This window comes from Acipenser ruthenus, unplaced genomic scaffold (genome assembly GCF_902713425.1).
Source record: "Acipenser ruthenus unplaced genomic scaffold, fAciRut3.2 maternal haplotype, whole genome shotgun sequence".
Lineage (NCBI taxonomy): Eukaryota > Metazoa > Chordata > Actinopteri > Acipenseriformes > Acipenseridae > Acipenser > Acipenser ruthenus.
In genome coordinates, this window is record NW_026708199.1 from 61873 (window position 1) to 75170 (window position 13298).

The 13298-nt window shown below is 39.9% G+C and overlaps 1 protein-coding gene across 4 annotated transcripts; it reads left to right on the plus strand.

Moving 5' to 3' along the window:
* The first annotated feature begins 7376 nt into the window (after positions 1–7376).
* On the plus strand, positions 7377–12173 carry LOC117421029 (DNA repair protein complementing XP-A cells homolog). Of its 4 annotated transcripts, none has more exons than XM_059020258.1 (7): positions 7377–7468; positions 7923–8150; positions 8881–8988; positions 9151–9256; positions 10525–10690; positions 11205–11322; positions 11931–12173. In XM_059020258.1, exons 2-7 carry the CDS (start codon positions 7958–7960, stop codon positions 12077–12079), a joined length of 840 nt encoding a protein of 279 aa, XP_058876241.1. In that variant the 5' UTR covers positions 7377–7468; positions 7923–7957; the 3' UTR covers positions 12080–12173. The 4 variants fall into 4 exon arrangements, with proteins under 4 accessions (XP_058876241.1, XP_058876244.1, XP_058876242.1 ...); XM_059020261.1 differs by having other exon boundaries at positions 7415–7468; positions 7938–8150; XM_059020259.1 differs by having other exon boundaries at positions 7464–7592.
* Positions 12174–13298: the final 1125 nt, after the last annotated feature.

Genomic DNA, 13298 nt, shown 5'->3' on the forward strand with positions numbered 1-13298 from the left:
TCCACCGCTTCCTCCACTAGGAGCAGAGGAGCAGGAGCTGCCTCTGCCTCCACCACCACCAGGAGCAGAGGAGCAGGAGCTGCCTCTGCCTCCGCCACCTCCACCGCTTCCTCCACTAGGAGCAGAGGAGCAGGAGCTGCCTCTGCCTCCACCACCACCAGGAGCAGAGGAGCTGGAGCTGCCTCTGCTTCCGCCACCGCCCGGAGCAGAGGAGCAGGAGCTGCCTCTGCTGCCCGTACCTCCACAGGGAGTACGGTGGCCGGAGCCCCAGAAAGGGGAGCTGCCGGCCACGAAGAAGGGGGATGAGGTCTGGAGACCACTTTCCCCAGCAGCAGTTTCGCTGCCGGAGATCGTGGGGGAGGTCCGGAGACCTGCTCCCACTGCAGCAGTTTCGCTGCCGGAGATCGTGGGGGAGGTCCGGAGACCTGCTCCCACTGCAGCACTTGTGCTGCAGAAGAGACTGTGGCCGGAGCCCCGGAAGAGGGAGCTGCCAGCTACGAAGAAGAGGGGAGGTCAGGAGACCATCCCCCAAGCAGCCTTTCCGCTGCCAGGACTGCCCCTGCTGAAGGAGTCAGTCTGGGAGCTGTCAGCACGTCTGCTGACAGCATGGCCAGTAGCAGCTACTGGCAACATTGCCACCTGTGGGCCCCTGGAAGCCTCCCTTCCCAGCCCGAGACTTTGGCCTGGACTGCTGGATTTTTAAGGGGGGGAGGTGGCCGTTGAGGCCATGTGTGCTGCGCACAAGGGGGGGTATATGTGGCAATGTGCCCCGCCCCTGTGTGCATTTGTGTGTTATGTGTTGCGTGCGTGTGTTAATGTTGGTGTATAGTCATTGGTACACAGGATATAAACGGGTCTGTGTTTCACGTGTATTTAAAAAGTGTAGATTTGTATTTAGGCACGGGATTGCACATCACGCACGTGCATTTAAAATATAATATGTGAACACGGGGTTTCACGTAATGAATTCACGTGCTGGGATTCAAGTGAGTAATTAATTAGTAATTGAATCCCAGCACAACAGTATATATAGATGCACGTTTCTGTCACTCGGGGTTGGGTGTTCGGAAGAGGAGAACGGGTGAGAGAGAGAGGAGTAATTAAGATCGTAAAAGTAAAGATAAGTTTGTTTGTACTCACCGTGTCTGTTTGTCTGTCCGTGCACCGTTTGTTTAGTGTTAGTCGTTTTGTATGTCTGTTTATTTTGGCGCAAGTGCCGTGTCCTGTTTTGTGCTGTTTTGAAACCTTTTATTTGTTAATAAACGCTGAGTGCAGCCATTGCACTCAGCTCATCATCACCACCGTCTCTGTCTGTGAATTCCTTTCTGGTCTGACGCAACCCACTCTGGCCGTCTTTGTGACAAGCACAAATTACATTTCCACCTCCTTTGGTCAAGAAAGGATACAAAAGGGTTAATGTACTTTCTGCAAGAGCGGCATCTCACAATGGTGTTGGACGTTATGACAGGTAATTGCTAAAAAAAGTAAAAATACATTTTAGCAGGTCATTTTTTTAATTTTTTTTTTTTTATGGAAACATTACATAAACTAAAACTGTCCCCATATCATTATAGGACTGAATTAGAATAAAAAGGTGCCAGAATTTGCTTACAAGGGATTTCAAATAGTGGTAAATAAAACTGTTGTTTAACATAAAATAACTACAGTTATCTTGATCAAAGTTTGCTAATTGGTACTTCCTAAAGCCACTACTGGGATCGTAAACCACATTAGAATTAGCATCAGTGTATTAGACGGTTGTTTGCCTAACACAGCAAGTTAAACCAAGGTGTGCAAAGTATTATGCTAATAGAGCTATTCATAGTAAGCGGATAGGTTTTTGGGGTATATTGGGGAAAATGTTTGTTTTAGAAAAATCTATAACTGTGCCTGTTTCAGATCAATCCAACAAAGGCAATTCGATGTAATAAGCCCTACAACTTCCACATAAACAAACAAAGACAGAATTGTGCTGCAGTTCATAAAAAGCACTTGTGTTTTCACAGTATAAAACAGTTGCGTTAGTGAAAGAGATTTCTGAAGATATGTCTGGGATTTACCTGCAGTTTTAGCCATGTATGAAAGATTACTTTATCTGCATTATAAAATGTTCACAACATAAGTCATCGACCGCAAGGTGTTAACTACAAGACTGGGCTGATATTTTGTACCAAAAGATAAAACAAATACAGTGGACAAAAAATGTAAAACTCCTGTCACAACACTGACATAGTAAGTAGGGCCACAAACTGCTAGGATGACACTGATTCAATGCGACAAGTCTGCAAGGTTTTTAATTTGTTCTGGAGGGATCCAAGACCATTCCTAGTCAATGATTCAAGGAAAACTGGTGCGAGTCATGATTACTAGTGAATCTTCAGTAATTTGAGAGGCCTACAATCAGCCTTCTATCAGTCTGTCAGATCAATGATTTTTCCCTTTTTTTAATGAAATATGGAATTTAAGTCATGGATGGTATTTGCAAAATAAATTAATGCACCCACTTCTACCAAAGTGTGTGCAACATACAGCAGATATGTCAATTTTTTTGTCCAACCCATGTACATTGCAGAGAAACAAAATGCAAAATCTGTTACCGTAAGATCTCTGAAAGGATGAAGAAGCAAGCCAAGGGGCAGTTTGGCTTTATTTAACAATGCTTGTGTCTGAGGAATATTTGTCAATGTGCATCGGAAAGAGCTGAAAAAGACAAAATTGAAATACAAAACAATTAAAGGTTTTCTCTATACGCAGGCAGTAAAACAAAAATTGTAGTATAGTATATAATGTTATAATACTCTAAATTATTTGACATATATTGTAGTATAGTATATAATGTTATAATACTCTAAATTATTTGACATATATTATTATTATTATTATTTATTTCTTAGCAGACGCCCTTATCCAGGGCGACTTACAATTGTTACAAGATTTCACATTATACAGATATCACATTATTTTTACATACAATTACCCATTTATACAGTTGGGTTTTTACTGGAGCAATCTAGGTAAAGTACCTTGTTCAAGGGTACAACAGCAGTGTCCCCCACTGGGGATTGAACCCTCTGGTCAAGAGTCCAGAGCCCTAACCACTACTCCACACTGCTGCCCGCAAGTACTGCAAGTACTGTATCATGCAAGTACTGTAGTTTAATACTAGAACGACCAAGGCGGTCATTTTGACCGTTTTGGAATTTCAACTTCAATTGCTGTGCGTGTGTTTAAGATACAGAGCTGTGCTTTCCTGACTTTTCTATGATGGACTTTCCTGATGTACTAATTACCCTGACAAAAAGACTCGCATAGCTGCAAAATATTGTCATACCCATTCCGACTAGGAGCGGTCAAATTGACCAATACATATAAAACATATTATTATTTGTATTTATCAGTCGGGACTTGCAGTCATGTATTGAAGTTTGATTATATCAGTCTGCATTCCTCAAGTGAGTGGTCTGTTGACATTTCTATTGTTTCAATGAGCCTCCTGATAGCCCATCAATCAGCCTTGACAGCTCACAGTGCCAGGCTGTCTATCTGCACTGGTTACTATGAGTCACTTGATTTTTTAAAAAAATTCATTGTTACCCCAATACACATTGAAAATGGATCGCTGAAGACACAGGATGGCAAAACAGTGTTTGGAATTACTGCAAAGTTTACCAAACAACGATTCTGATGCCACAAAGATGGACAAAGACAAATCTGGCTGTGAAGAATGAATCTTCCAGCAGCAGTGAAACCAAGATGATCCCTGGTCAATGCCCTTGCTAGAATTAGAAGCTTTCATTGTACTTGTATATGCCTGTGGAGCATTTGGTGCCAGAAGCCTGGGTTACTGTTGATAGCTGTGCCAAATGCCCAAAGACAGTCTGCGGTAAGTGCACTGCATATTTTGAAAAGTGCAGGATCAGTTTATTTACAATGTTTCGATTGTGTAGATGCTTTATATGACATTCCTGAATAAAACTACTTATATTCAATTGTTTGTCCTTTCATTATAATATTTATCTTGTTTTTAATACGTCGGTCAAATTGACCGGTCATGGTTGTTCTAGGTATGCCTATAAACATGGTTGTTCTAGTGTTAACAAATGCTTCTAACTTTTATTTGGTACACATACTCTGATCTGCAGTTTGCTTTCTTCAGGTCTGTACTGAGATTAGGTACAGGAGCTTGGACTTCTGTACTGGGAAGAATGTTCCGATCTTGCATTAGATTCACAGGCCTTAGTGCTTCCAGCTGCTGGGCAGGCAGGCTCAGTCCCCCCAAGGCTGCAGATAACTGGTTCATAGTGGGGTAAGGCTGCAATACACAAGGAGAAGAAAGATACCTTAATTAATTAATTAATGATGGAATGAAGTAGCACTTTTACACAAATGTTATGTTTTCCAGAACAGTTTTCCCTGCAAAGGGTACCCACAGCAGTATCATTCACAAGAAATTGCTGCCTTCTGTTAGTAATTAAAATTTAATTTACAGGTCTCACAATTTTGTATTCACAATGATAGAAAGATTGTTAGTAAATAAATATTTAAATATGGTCAAATGTAAATCACTTCAGTATGAAAGGTGACAAAAAAAATGGATTGTATTCCAAAGCTGTTCAGTAGGCTGGAAAATCACATCACCACAGACAACACACTAAGTTACAGTCTGCCTACAAAACAATTCCCTTTAAAAGTACTGAAACATCTCAAAGCACTTGCAAAGTAAGTACATTATGACAAACAAGGTGTATACAGTGACAACAGAATAATGTGCCAGCTAATACACACATTCTACTATTTTTGTCCTGAATTTTGACTCCCTACTCTATAATTTGTGATTGTCACAAAAAGCAGAATCATCACAACTCAAGTAATTTATTAGTTTCTTTTTTAATGAATACATTAATATCCTGCCAGATGTCATTGTTTACAAGTGTAGACATAAAAATGAATTACCAAAAGTAAAAAGGGATTTCAGTGCAGGAAGAGTTAATAAGTGCCTTTCAAATTCAATGAAATAGATGATCATGCTCCTCCATGGTAATAAGTGGTCTAGGCTAGTGATTCTCAATCTGGAGGGGGCAGAATGTATTCTGGGGGGGAGGATTTTTTTTTTTTAATTACCGCACATATCTTCACCTATATACAGACGTGCTCAAATTTGTTGGTACCCCTCCACAAAAATCGAAGAATGCACAATTTTCTCTGAAATAGGCCTAACTTGAAACTGACAAAAGTAATTGGCATCCACCATTGTTTATTCCATATTTAATAGAAATCAGACTTTGCTTTTGATTTTTTATTTAACATAATATTGCAAATAATAAAACAAATGAAAATGGCATGGACAAAAATGATGGGACCGCTAACCTAATATTTTGTTGCACAACCTTTAGAGGCAATCACTGCAATCAAACGTTTTCTGTAGCTCTCAGTGAGACTTCTGCACCTGTTAACAGGTAGTTTGGCCCACTCTTCCTGAGCAAACTGCTCCAGCTGTCTCAGGTTTGATGGGTGCCTTCTCCAGACTGCAAGTTTCAGCTCTTTCCATAGATGTTCGATAGGATTCAGATCAGGACTCATAGAAGGCCACTTCAGAATAGTCCAATGTTTTGTTCTTATCCATTCTTGGGTGCTTTTAGCTGTGTGTTTTGGGTCATTATCCTGTTGGATGACCCATGACCTGCGACTGAGACAGAGCTTTCTGACACTGGGCAGTACGTTTTGCTCCAGAATGCCTTGATAGTCTTGAGATTTCATTGTGCCCTGCACAGATTCAAGGCACCCTGTGCCAGGCGCAGCAAAGCAGCCCCAAAACATAACCGAGCCTCCTCCATGTTTCACTGTAGGTATGGTGTTCTTTTCTTTGAAAGCTTCATTTTTTCGTCTGTGAACATAGAGCTGATGTGACTTGCCAAAAAGCTCCAGTTTTGACTCATCTGTCCAAAGGACATTCTCCCAGAAGGATTGTGGCTTGTCAAAATGCATTTTAGCAAATTCCAGTCTGGCTTTTTTTATGTTTTTCTTTCAAAAGTGGAGTCCTCCTGGGTCTTCTTCCATGGAGCCCACTTTCGCTCAAAAAAGCGACGGATGGTGCGATCAGAAACTGACGTACCTTCACCTTGGAGTTCAGCTTGTATCTCTTTGGCAGTTATCCTTGGTTCTTTTTCTACCATTCGCACTATCCTTCTGTTCAATCTGGGGTCGATTTTCCTCTTGCGGCCGCGCCCAGGGAGGTTGGCTACAGTTCCATGGACCTTAAACTTCTTAATAATATTTGCAATTGTTGTCACAGGAACATCAAGCTGCTTGGAGATGGTCTTGTAGCCTTTACCTTTACCATGCTTGTCTATTATTTTCTTTCTGATCTCCTCAGACAACTCTCTCCTTTGCTTTCTCTGGTCCATGTTCAGTGTGGTGCACACAATGATACCAAACAGCACAGTGACTACTTTTCTCCATTTAAATAGGCTGAATGACTGATTACAAGATTGGAGACATGTGTGATACTAATTAAAGAAACTAATTAGTTTGAAATATCACTATAATCCAATTATTTATTATCTTTTCTAAGGGGTACCAACAAATGTGTCCATGCCATTTTAGAATATCTTTATAGAATCAGCAATAATTCATCTCTTTTCATAGCTTATTTGCTTTATTCTATGACATACCAAAGGCATGCAAGTATACATGATAAAATAGCTTTTAATTTCATCACTTTTCAGGAAGAATGAAGCATTATTTCAATGAGCTGTAAGGGTACCAACAAATTTGAGCACGTCTGTATATGTAATTATTATGCTTTTGATATGTGAAAAACACGGGAAAACTACAGATCTAATGTGCATTTATTGTGTCTTTTGGGGGGAATTTTAATGGGTGGGTTTTAACTTTTTTTTTTTTAACATGTTTAAGGTGGTTTGATAGTTTATAAATTGAAAAAAATCTCGTTTGGAGGTGTTTCCTGTCAAATCTGTTTTATAAAACAAAAACTTTTTAAATGTAGGTTTTGCTAAATTTAGCTTTAAGGTGTAGTAGTATAACCTCATGCTGCTGCAAGTAGGTATAGTCGCAGGAACAAGGCGTGGCTCACAGTTGCAAACAGGTTTCAATGGGAGAGATGCTAAAACCGCAACCTGAATGTAAGAAATCTGAACTGACATGTCTGATTAAGCAGTGGACTTGAGAAAACTATTAAATAATGAAGGTTAGTTAGTTAACAGGCACAAGGACATTTTTTTTTTTTTTTTTGCGTAAAATGTGACATTATTGTGGTGCGCTACAGCCTCAACTGCGGAATTCTTTCTGTATTTTCAAAATGCACTGTAAGTATGTAGCTGTGAATTTACAATTATCCACTAGGTGGAGACACTGCCATTGTTCCCGAAACTCGAAACTTGCGCAACAACCTATGAAAAGACGTCATAAGGACGCGCGTGGCAGCTGAGAACAAAACAGGGACCTCCAGGTAAACAATGAAATTGGTTTCATGTTTTGTTAATAAAGCAGTACACTTTTTCTTTTCTTTTTATGCCGAGCAGTTGCTGTTCCACATTATTAAACTGCAGTTTTTTGGGTTTTTTTTAACAGAGGTTTGTGTTGTATTTATTTTGTTTGTTTGTTACAGAAACAGTGACTATACAGGGTAGCCTAGGTTTCACCACATTATTTTACTGATGTGTTTCAGAAACATGTAATTTTAATTTTTTTAAAGTTGTATTTAGAAACATGCTTCTTTCTAGTTTTTTTCAGCCGTGGCTCTGATTGTAAAATTATGTAGAGTGCAGTTGATTTGATTCATGGTGGATGGTACTAGTACTTGCATTCTACACGCCAAAAACGTAGTTGCTATGTTTTGGGAATCTAACTTGCATAGCTAATTTAATGAATACAAATACAAATACAACATATCGCTGGTTCAGTTCTTCTAATTTCAGGGAGCAGGAAGGCAGAAGGAATGGACTCCAGCACAAGTGCATCAGACCCGGCACCTGATTCGGCTGTCGCCTCTCCCGAAATAGAAGACGCAGAGCAAAACAACAACACGCCTCTTTCAGCAACCATGAGAGCCAAAATTGAACGTAACAGGCAGCGTGCACTGATGTTACGGCAAGCAAGGCTAGCCAGCAGACCCTATTCTGTAGCCGAAGGTACTGCATGTCTTCTGGATTTGTACCAACATTAAGAATGACCTGCTATGTAGCAAAAACAAGCCATTCTAGGTTGTCATGTGAATCCTAATAGTAAGTTAGCAGTACAGAATGTGTGTGTAATTAAGCATGCCTTAAAAACTGGAATGGCTATAACTGCGTTGGAACGGGAATCTTAAATTATACCGAGGATACTGGTATGCAGATGCAAAGAGATTATTCTGTGGGCCATTGTGGAAAACAGACCTGCATTCCATAAAGGAATTAGAGGCAGCAATTGTTATTGAGGAATGGCCATCTACTGTAGCCATACTTGTTATGTCATGAAAAAGCAGCGTCATCCTAATGGCCCTTCAACCTATTGGCACTGTAAACCAGTATGTGTTTATCACTTAGGGATTCATTTATAAGGCACTAAAATTGAGTTATCCACATTGGAGTGCCCCCATCTAATGTTTGTTTTTTAGTACTATAACAAAAGCACTGATATTTTAGTTAATATACATTTTCCATAATAATAATATCTCTGATATATTTTAAACTTGCATCTTTATTACTTCTGCAATACTGTAATTGGTCCAAGAGCCACATTTGTTATTTGATCCAGCTTAAATGTGGATTTTGTTATTGTGTGTGTATAAGTGAGCATCATGAATGTCAAACATGCAGTCCTGTGATGGCTTTTTTTAGTACTGTCCAGCAATTGTTTCTTGTTTGCATTATACTCCAGGAGGCACCTCTGCAAAAATTCAAAAGACGATTGACACTGGAGCTGGGTTTTTCATAGAAGAGGAAGAAGAAGAGCAACATAAAGTGGAGAAAGTGGTGCACAAGCCAGGTACAATATCTCAAATGACAGTAGGAGAACGTTACCGTGTGCGTATGCTTGTTTGTGTCAAGTGGAGTTTTGGGAAGGGACAGTCTGTTCAGAAAAAAATAAAACAACGCAGGGGCTCTTGACTATTATCACAGTTCTGTGTAATCCTTTCTGTTACTGCAGGACCAGTGCTGGAGTTTGACTACTTGCTGTGTGAGGACTGCAACAAAGCATTTATGGACTCCTACCTCAGCAACAGCTTCAATTTAGCTGTGTGTGACAACTGCAGGTACAGTACTAGTACTATCCGTTTGTTACAGAGAAGTCTGCCAGCTGTTGTCTCAAGGCTACACATTTGCATCAAGTCCAATACTGCTTGGTCAAGGTTTATAAACCTGTTCCTGCCCCACTGAACCTGTGCCCGAGCGATCAGGTAGGATCCTGGCCAAGATGATGGGCAGATGAACCAATTAAAATGCTGAACTTTGACAGGTCCCCAAGTGGCTCATCTAGTAGAAGCACAGCCGCGTGTGCACAGGGTGAGTCGTACAGCGCAGGTTCACATCCTGGCTGTGTGAAGTAGCTGGTCTTCGCTGGGGACTCCAAAGGGAGCGTCGCATTGGCGCTGATGCTCCTGTGGGTTAGGGAGGCAAAACCGGCAGGGACTTTCTCCTCATCGTGCTACAGTAAACCCTGCTGGCCAGGCATCCAGTGAGCTAAAGGCGGACACCTGCAGAGCTGGCCTTTGTCCTCCAGAGGTTGGTAGTTCACTGACATCCACTCTCGAGTTCCTTGGTGAAAAAGGAAGCTGGCTTAGCCATGGGATCGGAGGGTGCCTACTGAATATTCAGATCTCCTGAGCCATGTGGGGAATTGCTGTGGTGAGGGGAAAAGCGACTGGGCATTCCAAATTGGCAGTAAATCGGGGGACCAACAAAATATATATATATATTTTTTTAAATGCTGAACTTTGTGACAGGAGTCGGGAACCAATTAAATGTTTCTGATTGGACAGGTTGGATTTTAGCAGTTCATGTGTGGATTCAGAAGACATTTTGAGAGGAAGACCCGGTGCATAACAGATGTGAAACTAAAATAACTGATTTATCACCAGGGATATATTAATAAAAATATAAAAACAATCACAATTCTGTGGAAAAAGACATTGCAGGAATACACACGACAAAGCAGAAAGCTATGGGAAGTAATTGGTTGTGTTTTAAATCCTACACATTTCAGTAACACTTTAAGGCTTCAACATGGGTGTCAGTATTGAGTAGTAAACTATATAAAAAGTATAGAGTTATGACAGATAAAGCGTGCCTCACTAGGTAAAAATAAAGTTTGAAAACCGAAAGATCTAGAGCAAAACTATAGGCTAATGAGGAATTTCAAGCTCTAAAATGAATGATTAACTTGGATTTAATGGCAGGACTCCTGGCACTAAGCCCTAAGTGATCCAATAAACCCAAGCATTTTCATAAAACTGAAAAAAACATTTTCTAGAGGATCATTAGAAGTAAGGTGCTACAACCAATTGCATTTGTGACCTTTCAGGGACAATGAGAACAAGCACAAGCTTATAACCCGAACAGAAGCCAAGCAGGAGTACCTCCTGAATGACTGTGATCTTGACAAGAGGGAACCCATACTGAAATTCATCTTGAGAAAGAACCCTCACAACTCCCACTGGGGTGACATGAAACTCTACTTGAAGCTTCAGGTGAGCTGGAGTCTTGTATCTGATTTTCTTGTATCTGAAGTACATTATAAGTCACTTCCTAATTGGAACCTATTAGCACCAACTACACTTTTAATTTCACTGAGAAGCGTGTAGATCTTGCACTCGGAATGTCAATGACAAAGCATTCCAAACTTTTAAACCACAACAGGTTCTATATAAACAGATTAAGTGCGTTAATAAAAGGTTTCCATTTTATTTTTTTTATTTAGATTTAATGACTTGTTTTGAGAATGTATTTTCTCTTGCACTCTTTTGTATGACAAAGCAAAGAGCAAGTAAGAAATACACTGTCAATTTGATTAGAGGTAGCCACCGAACACTTTGAAACATGCAACAGAAAGTTATAGAAATTAAACCAACAGGAATGACCCTACTCATCTTTTTCAAAATAAAATAAAACAGTACCATTTTACAGAAAGCTGCATTTTGCAGTGCCACCCGTAAGATACAGTACCTGGGTAAGTGCACAGACCCATTTTGTTTCCACCTGTAGGTTGTAAAACGCTCTCTGGAAGTATGGGGCAGTGAGGACGCCCTGGAGGAAGCTAAAGAATCCCGTCAGGAGACCCGAGACAAGCGGAAGCAGAAGCAGTTCGACAAGAAGGTGAAAGGTATGATTATGGAAACATGAGATGGGATACACTTAAAGTATGGTATGGGAGTGACATATAAATCATCTTCCACAGATGTAAATACTGTTAGAACAATCCATGTCTTGCAAAAGTATATGATCTAGTATTTAAGTGCAGTATACAGCCATACAGACAGGCGCCTCCGTATATCCAGTCTGATAATCTGTAAAACTTGCTAAAGAATATCCTTATGCAAGTTTTCAGAGCTCTTTTGGCACATTTATCTATCTTCTGGGTTTAATAAAAGGAAAGTGATATTTTCTTTAGGGGGGACAGTTATGCAAGTTTCATACAAAATGACATTTTAGTTTCTCTGGTTCTGATATGAAACTTATTTTTTCCTCAATTGTGTCAGAATACATCAACGCTAGCATTTATTTATAATGCACTTCACGCAAAATGCAATTAGCCACAGTCATCCCGTTTTGGGAACCATCCACTGAAATCTTGCCAAATTTCTAAAATAGCTATGTAGTGTCTGAAGTGGTGAATGGGTTTCACTGTCGCATTTCAAACATGTAGTGAAAGCGAAACATTGTGTTTGTCAAAAAAGTACAAGGGGAACTGAACCTTTCTTCCCTAAACAGAACTTCGCAGAGCTGTGAGAAGTAGCTTGTGGAAAAAGGACTCCAGTTCACACAAGCATGACTATGGGCCTGAGGAAGAGATTGAAGAAGATACATATAAAAAGATTTGCTTCACATGCGGTCATGAATTAACTTATGAAAAAATGTAAATATGTAACAAAGATTGATGCTAAAAAAATAAATATATATTTGTATGTGAATGTTGTTAAATACGTCAATTAATAAATAAGCATTTGTACTGAAGATTTTTTTATTTTTTTTTAATATATGTTAAGACATCATAGCTGAAGACAGCAGTAACAACAACCGAATCTAAAAGTAGAAAGCAACCCCACACATGTCCTTGAGAGTACCAAATGTAGGTCACATTACTATTCATGGATTAGAGATTGTGATTGGTGGGGTTAATACATTATTTATCTTTACAGTTTGACAGAATCTCATTGCATTTTCCATGTGCATGTGTTTCAAGAAGTTATGATATGGGCCCAGATATTTGAAAGGTTTCGGCACCGCGCAGAGGGTTATGCACATCGCAAATGGCCGTTATGCGTGAATGCGCAAAATGTGCCATAATCAAAACTTATTTTTTGCGTGCCACAATCCGTTTTGTACTGTGCACAAATATAATGTAGGCATAGCACAATTTGGCAGGAGTGGATGACAATTTGCGAGATCCTGCCATGTTCGAAATTATGCTCAAAGCACAAAACCATTTTTGCGAGGCACAAAATACAATTTTTAAAAAGCAAGCCTTAACTCCACGCACATCACGCCAGCACTCTCACCCAATCACTGAAGTGAAATGCAGGCGCTTTCCGAGGTACTACAACAATGGAAAACGCTGAGCGATCATACAAGGTTCCGTCCACATCTATATAATTTATATTCAAAAGAATGATTGTGATAGCAGCATCACTAGTGTTAATACATGTTTAAAAAATAAACAGGGAAGCTGCAATCGTGATTGTTCTTTCGGACCAAAAGAAAACTAATCACTTTCCCGAGCACGCTTTCTTGGTGCTGAAAGAATAACTCTGTATGTAACAGACCGAGCCAGCAGATACTAAACAACTGCATGTATAATGCAGGAACGCTTTACTTTAATAGACACATACAGCAGTATATCAACCCTAGGTTGATCAAGCAAATGTTTGCACCCCTTACCCTGCATTCACATAGATTTCAATATCAAAGACACTGCTTATACAGTAGTAGGCTAGGCTACTGATTACTGTATTGGTACATTTTGTCGGCGTTTTGAATGTAAAGTTAATGTACAAAAGGTGCTCCTTTCTTATTCCACTGCCTGTTCAGCCCATTTTATTTAAGTTGAATTAATTGCCCCCCAGGTTTGTCAAGCAAGTT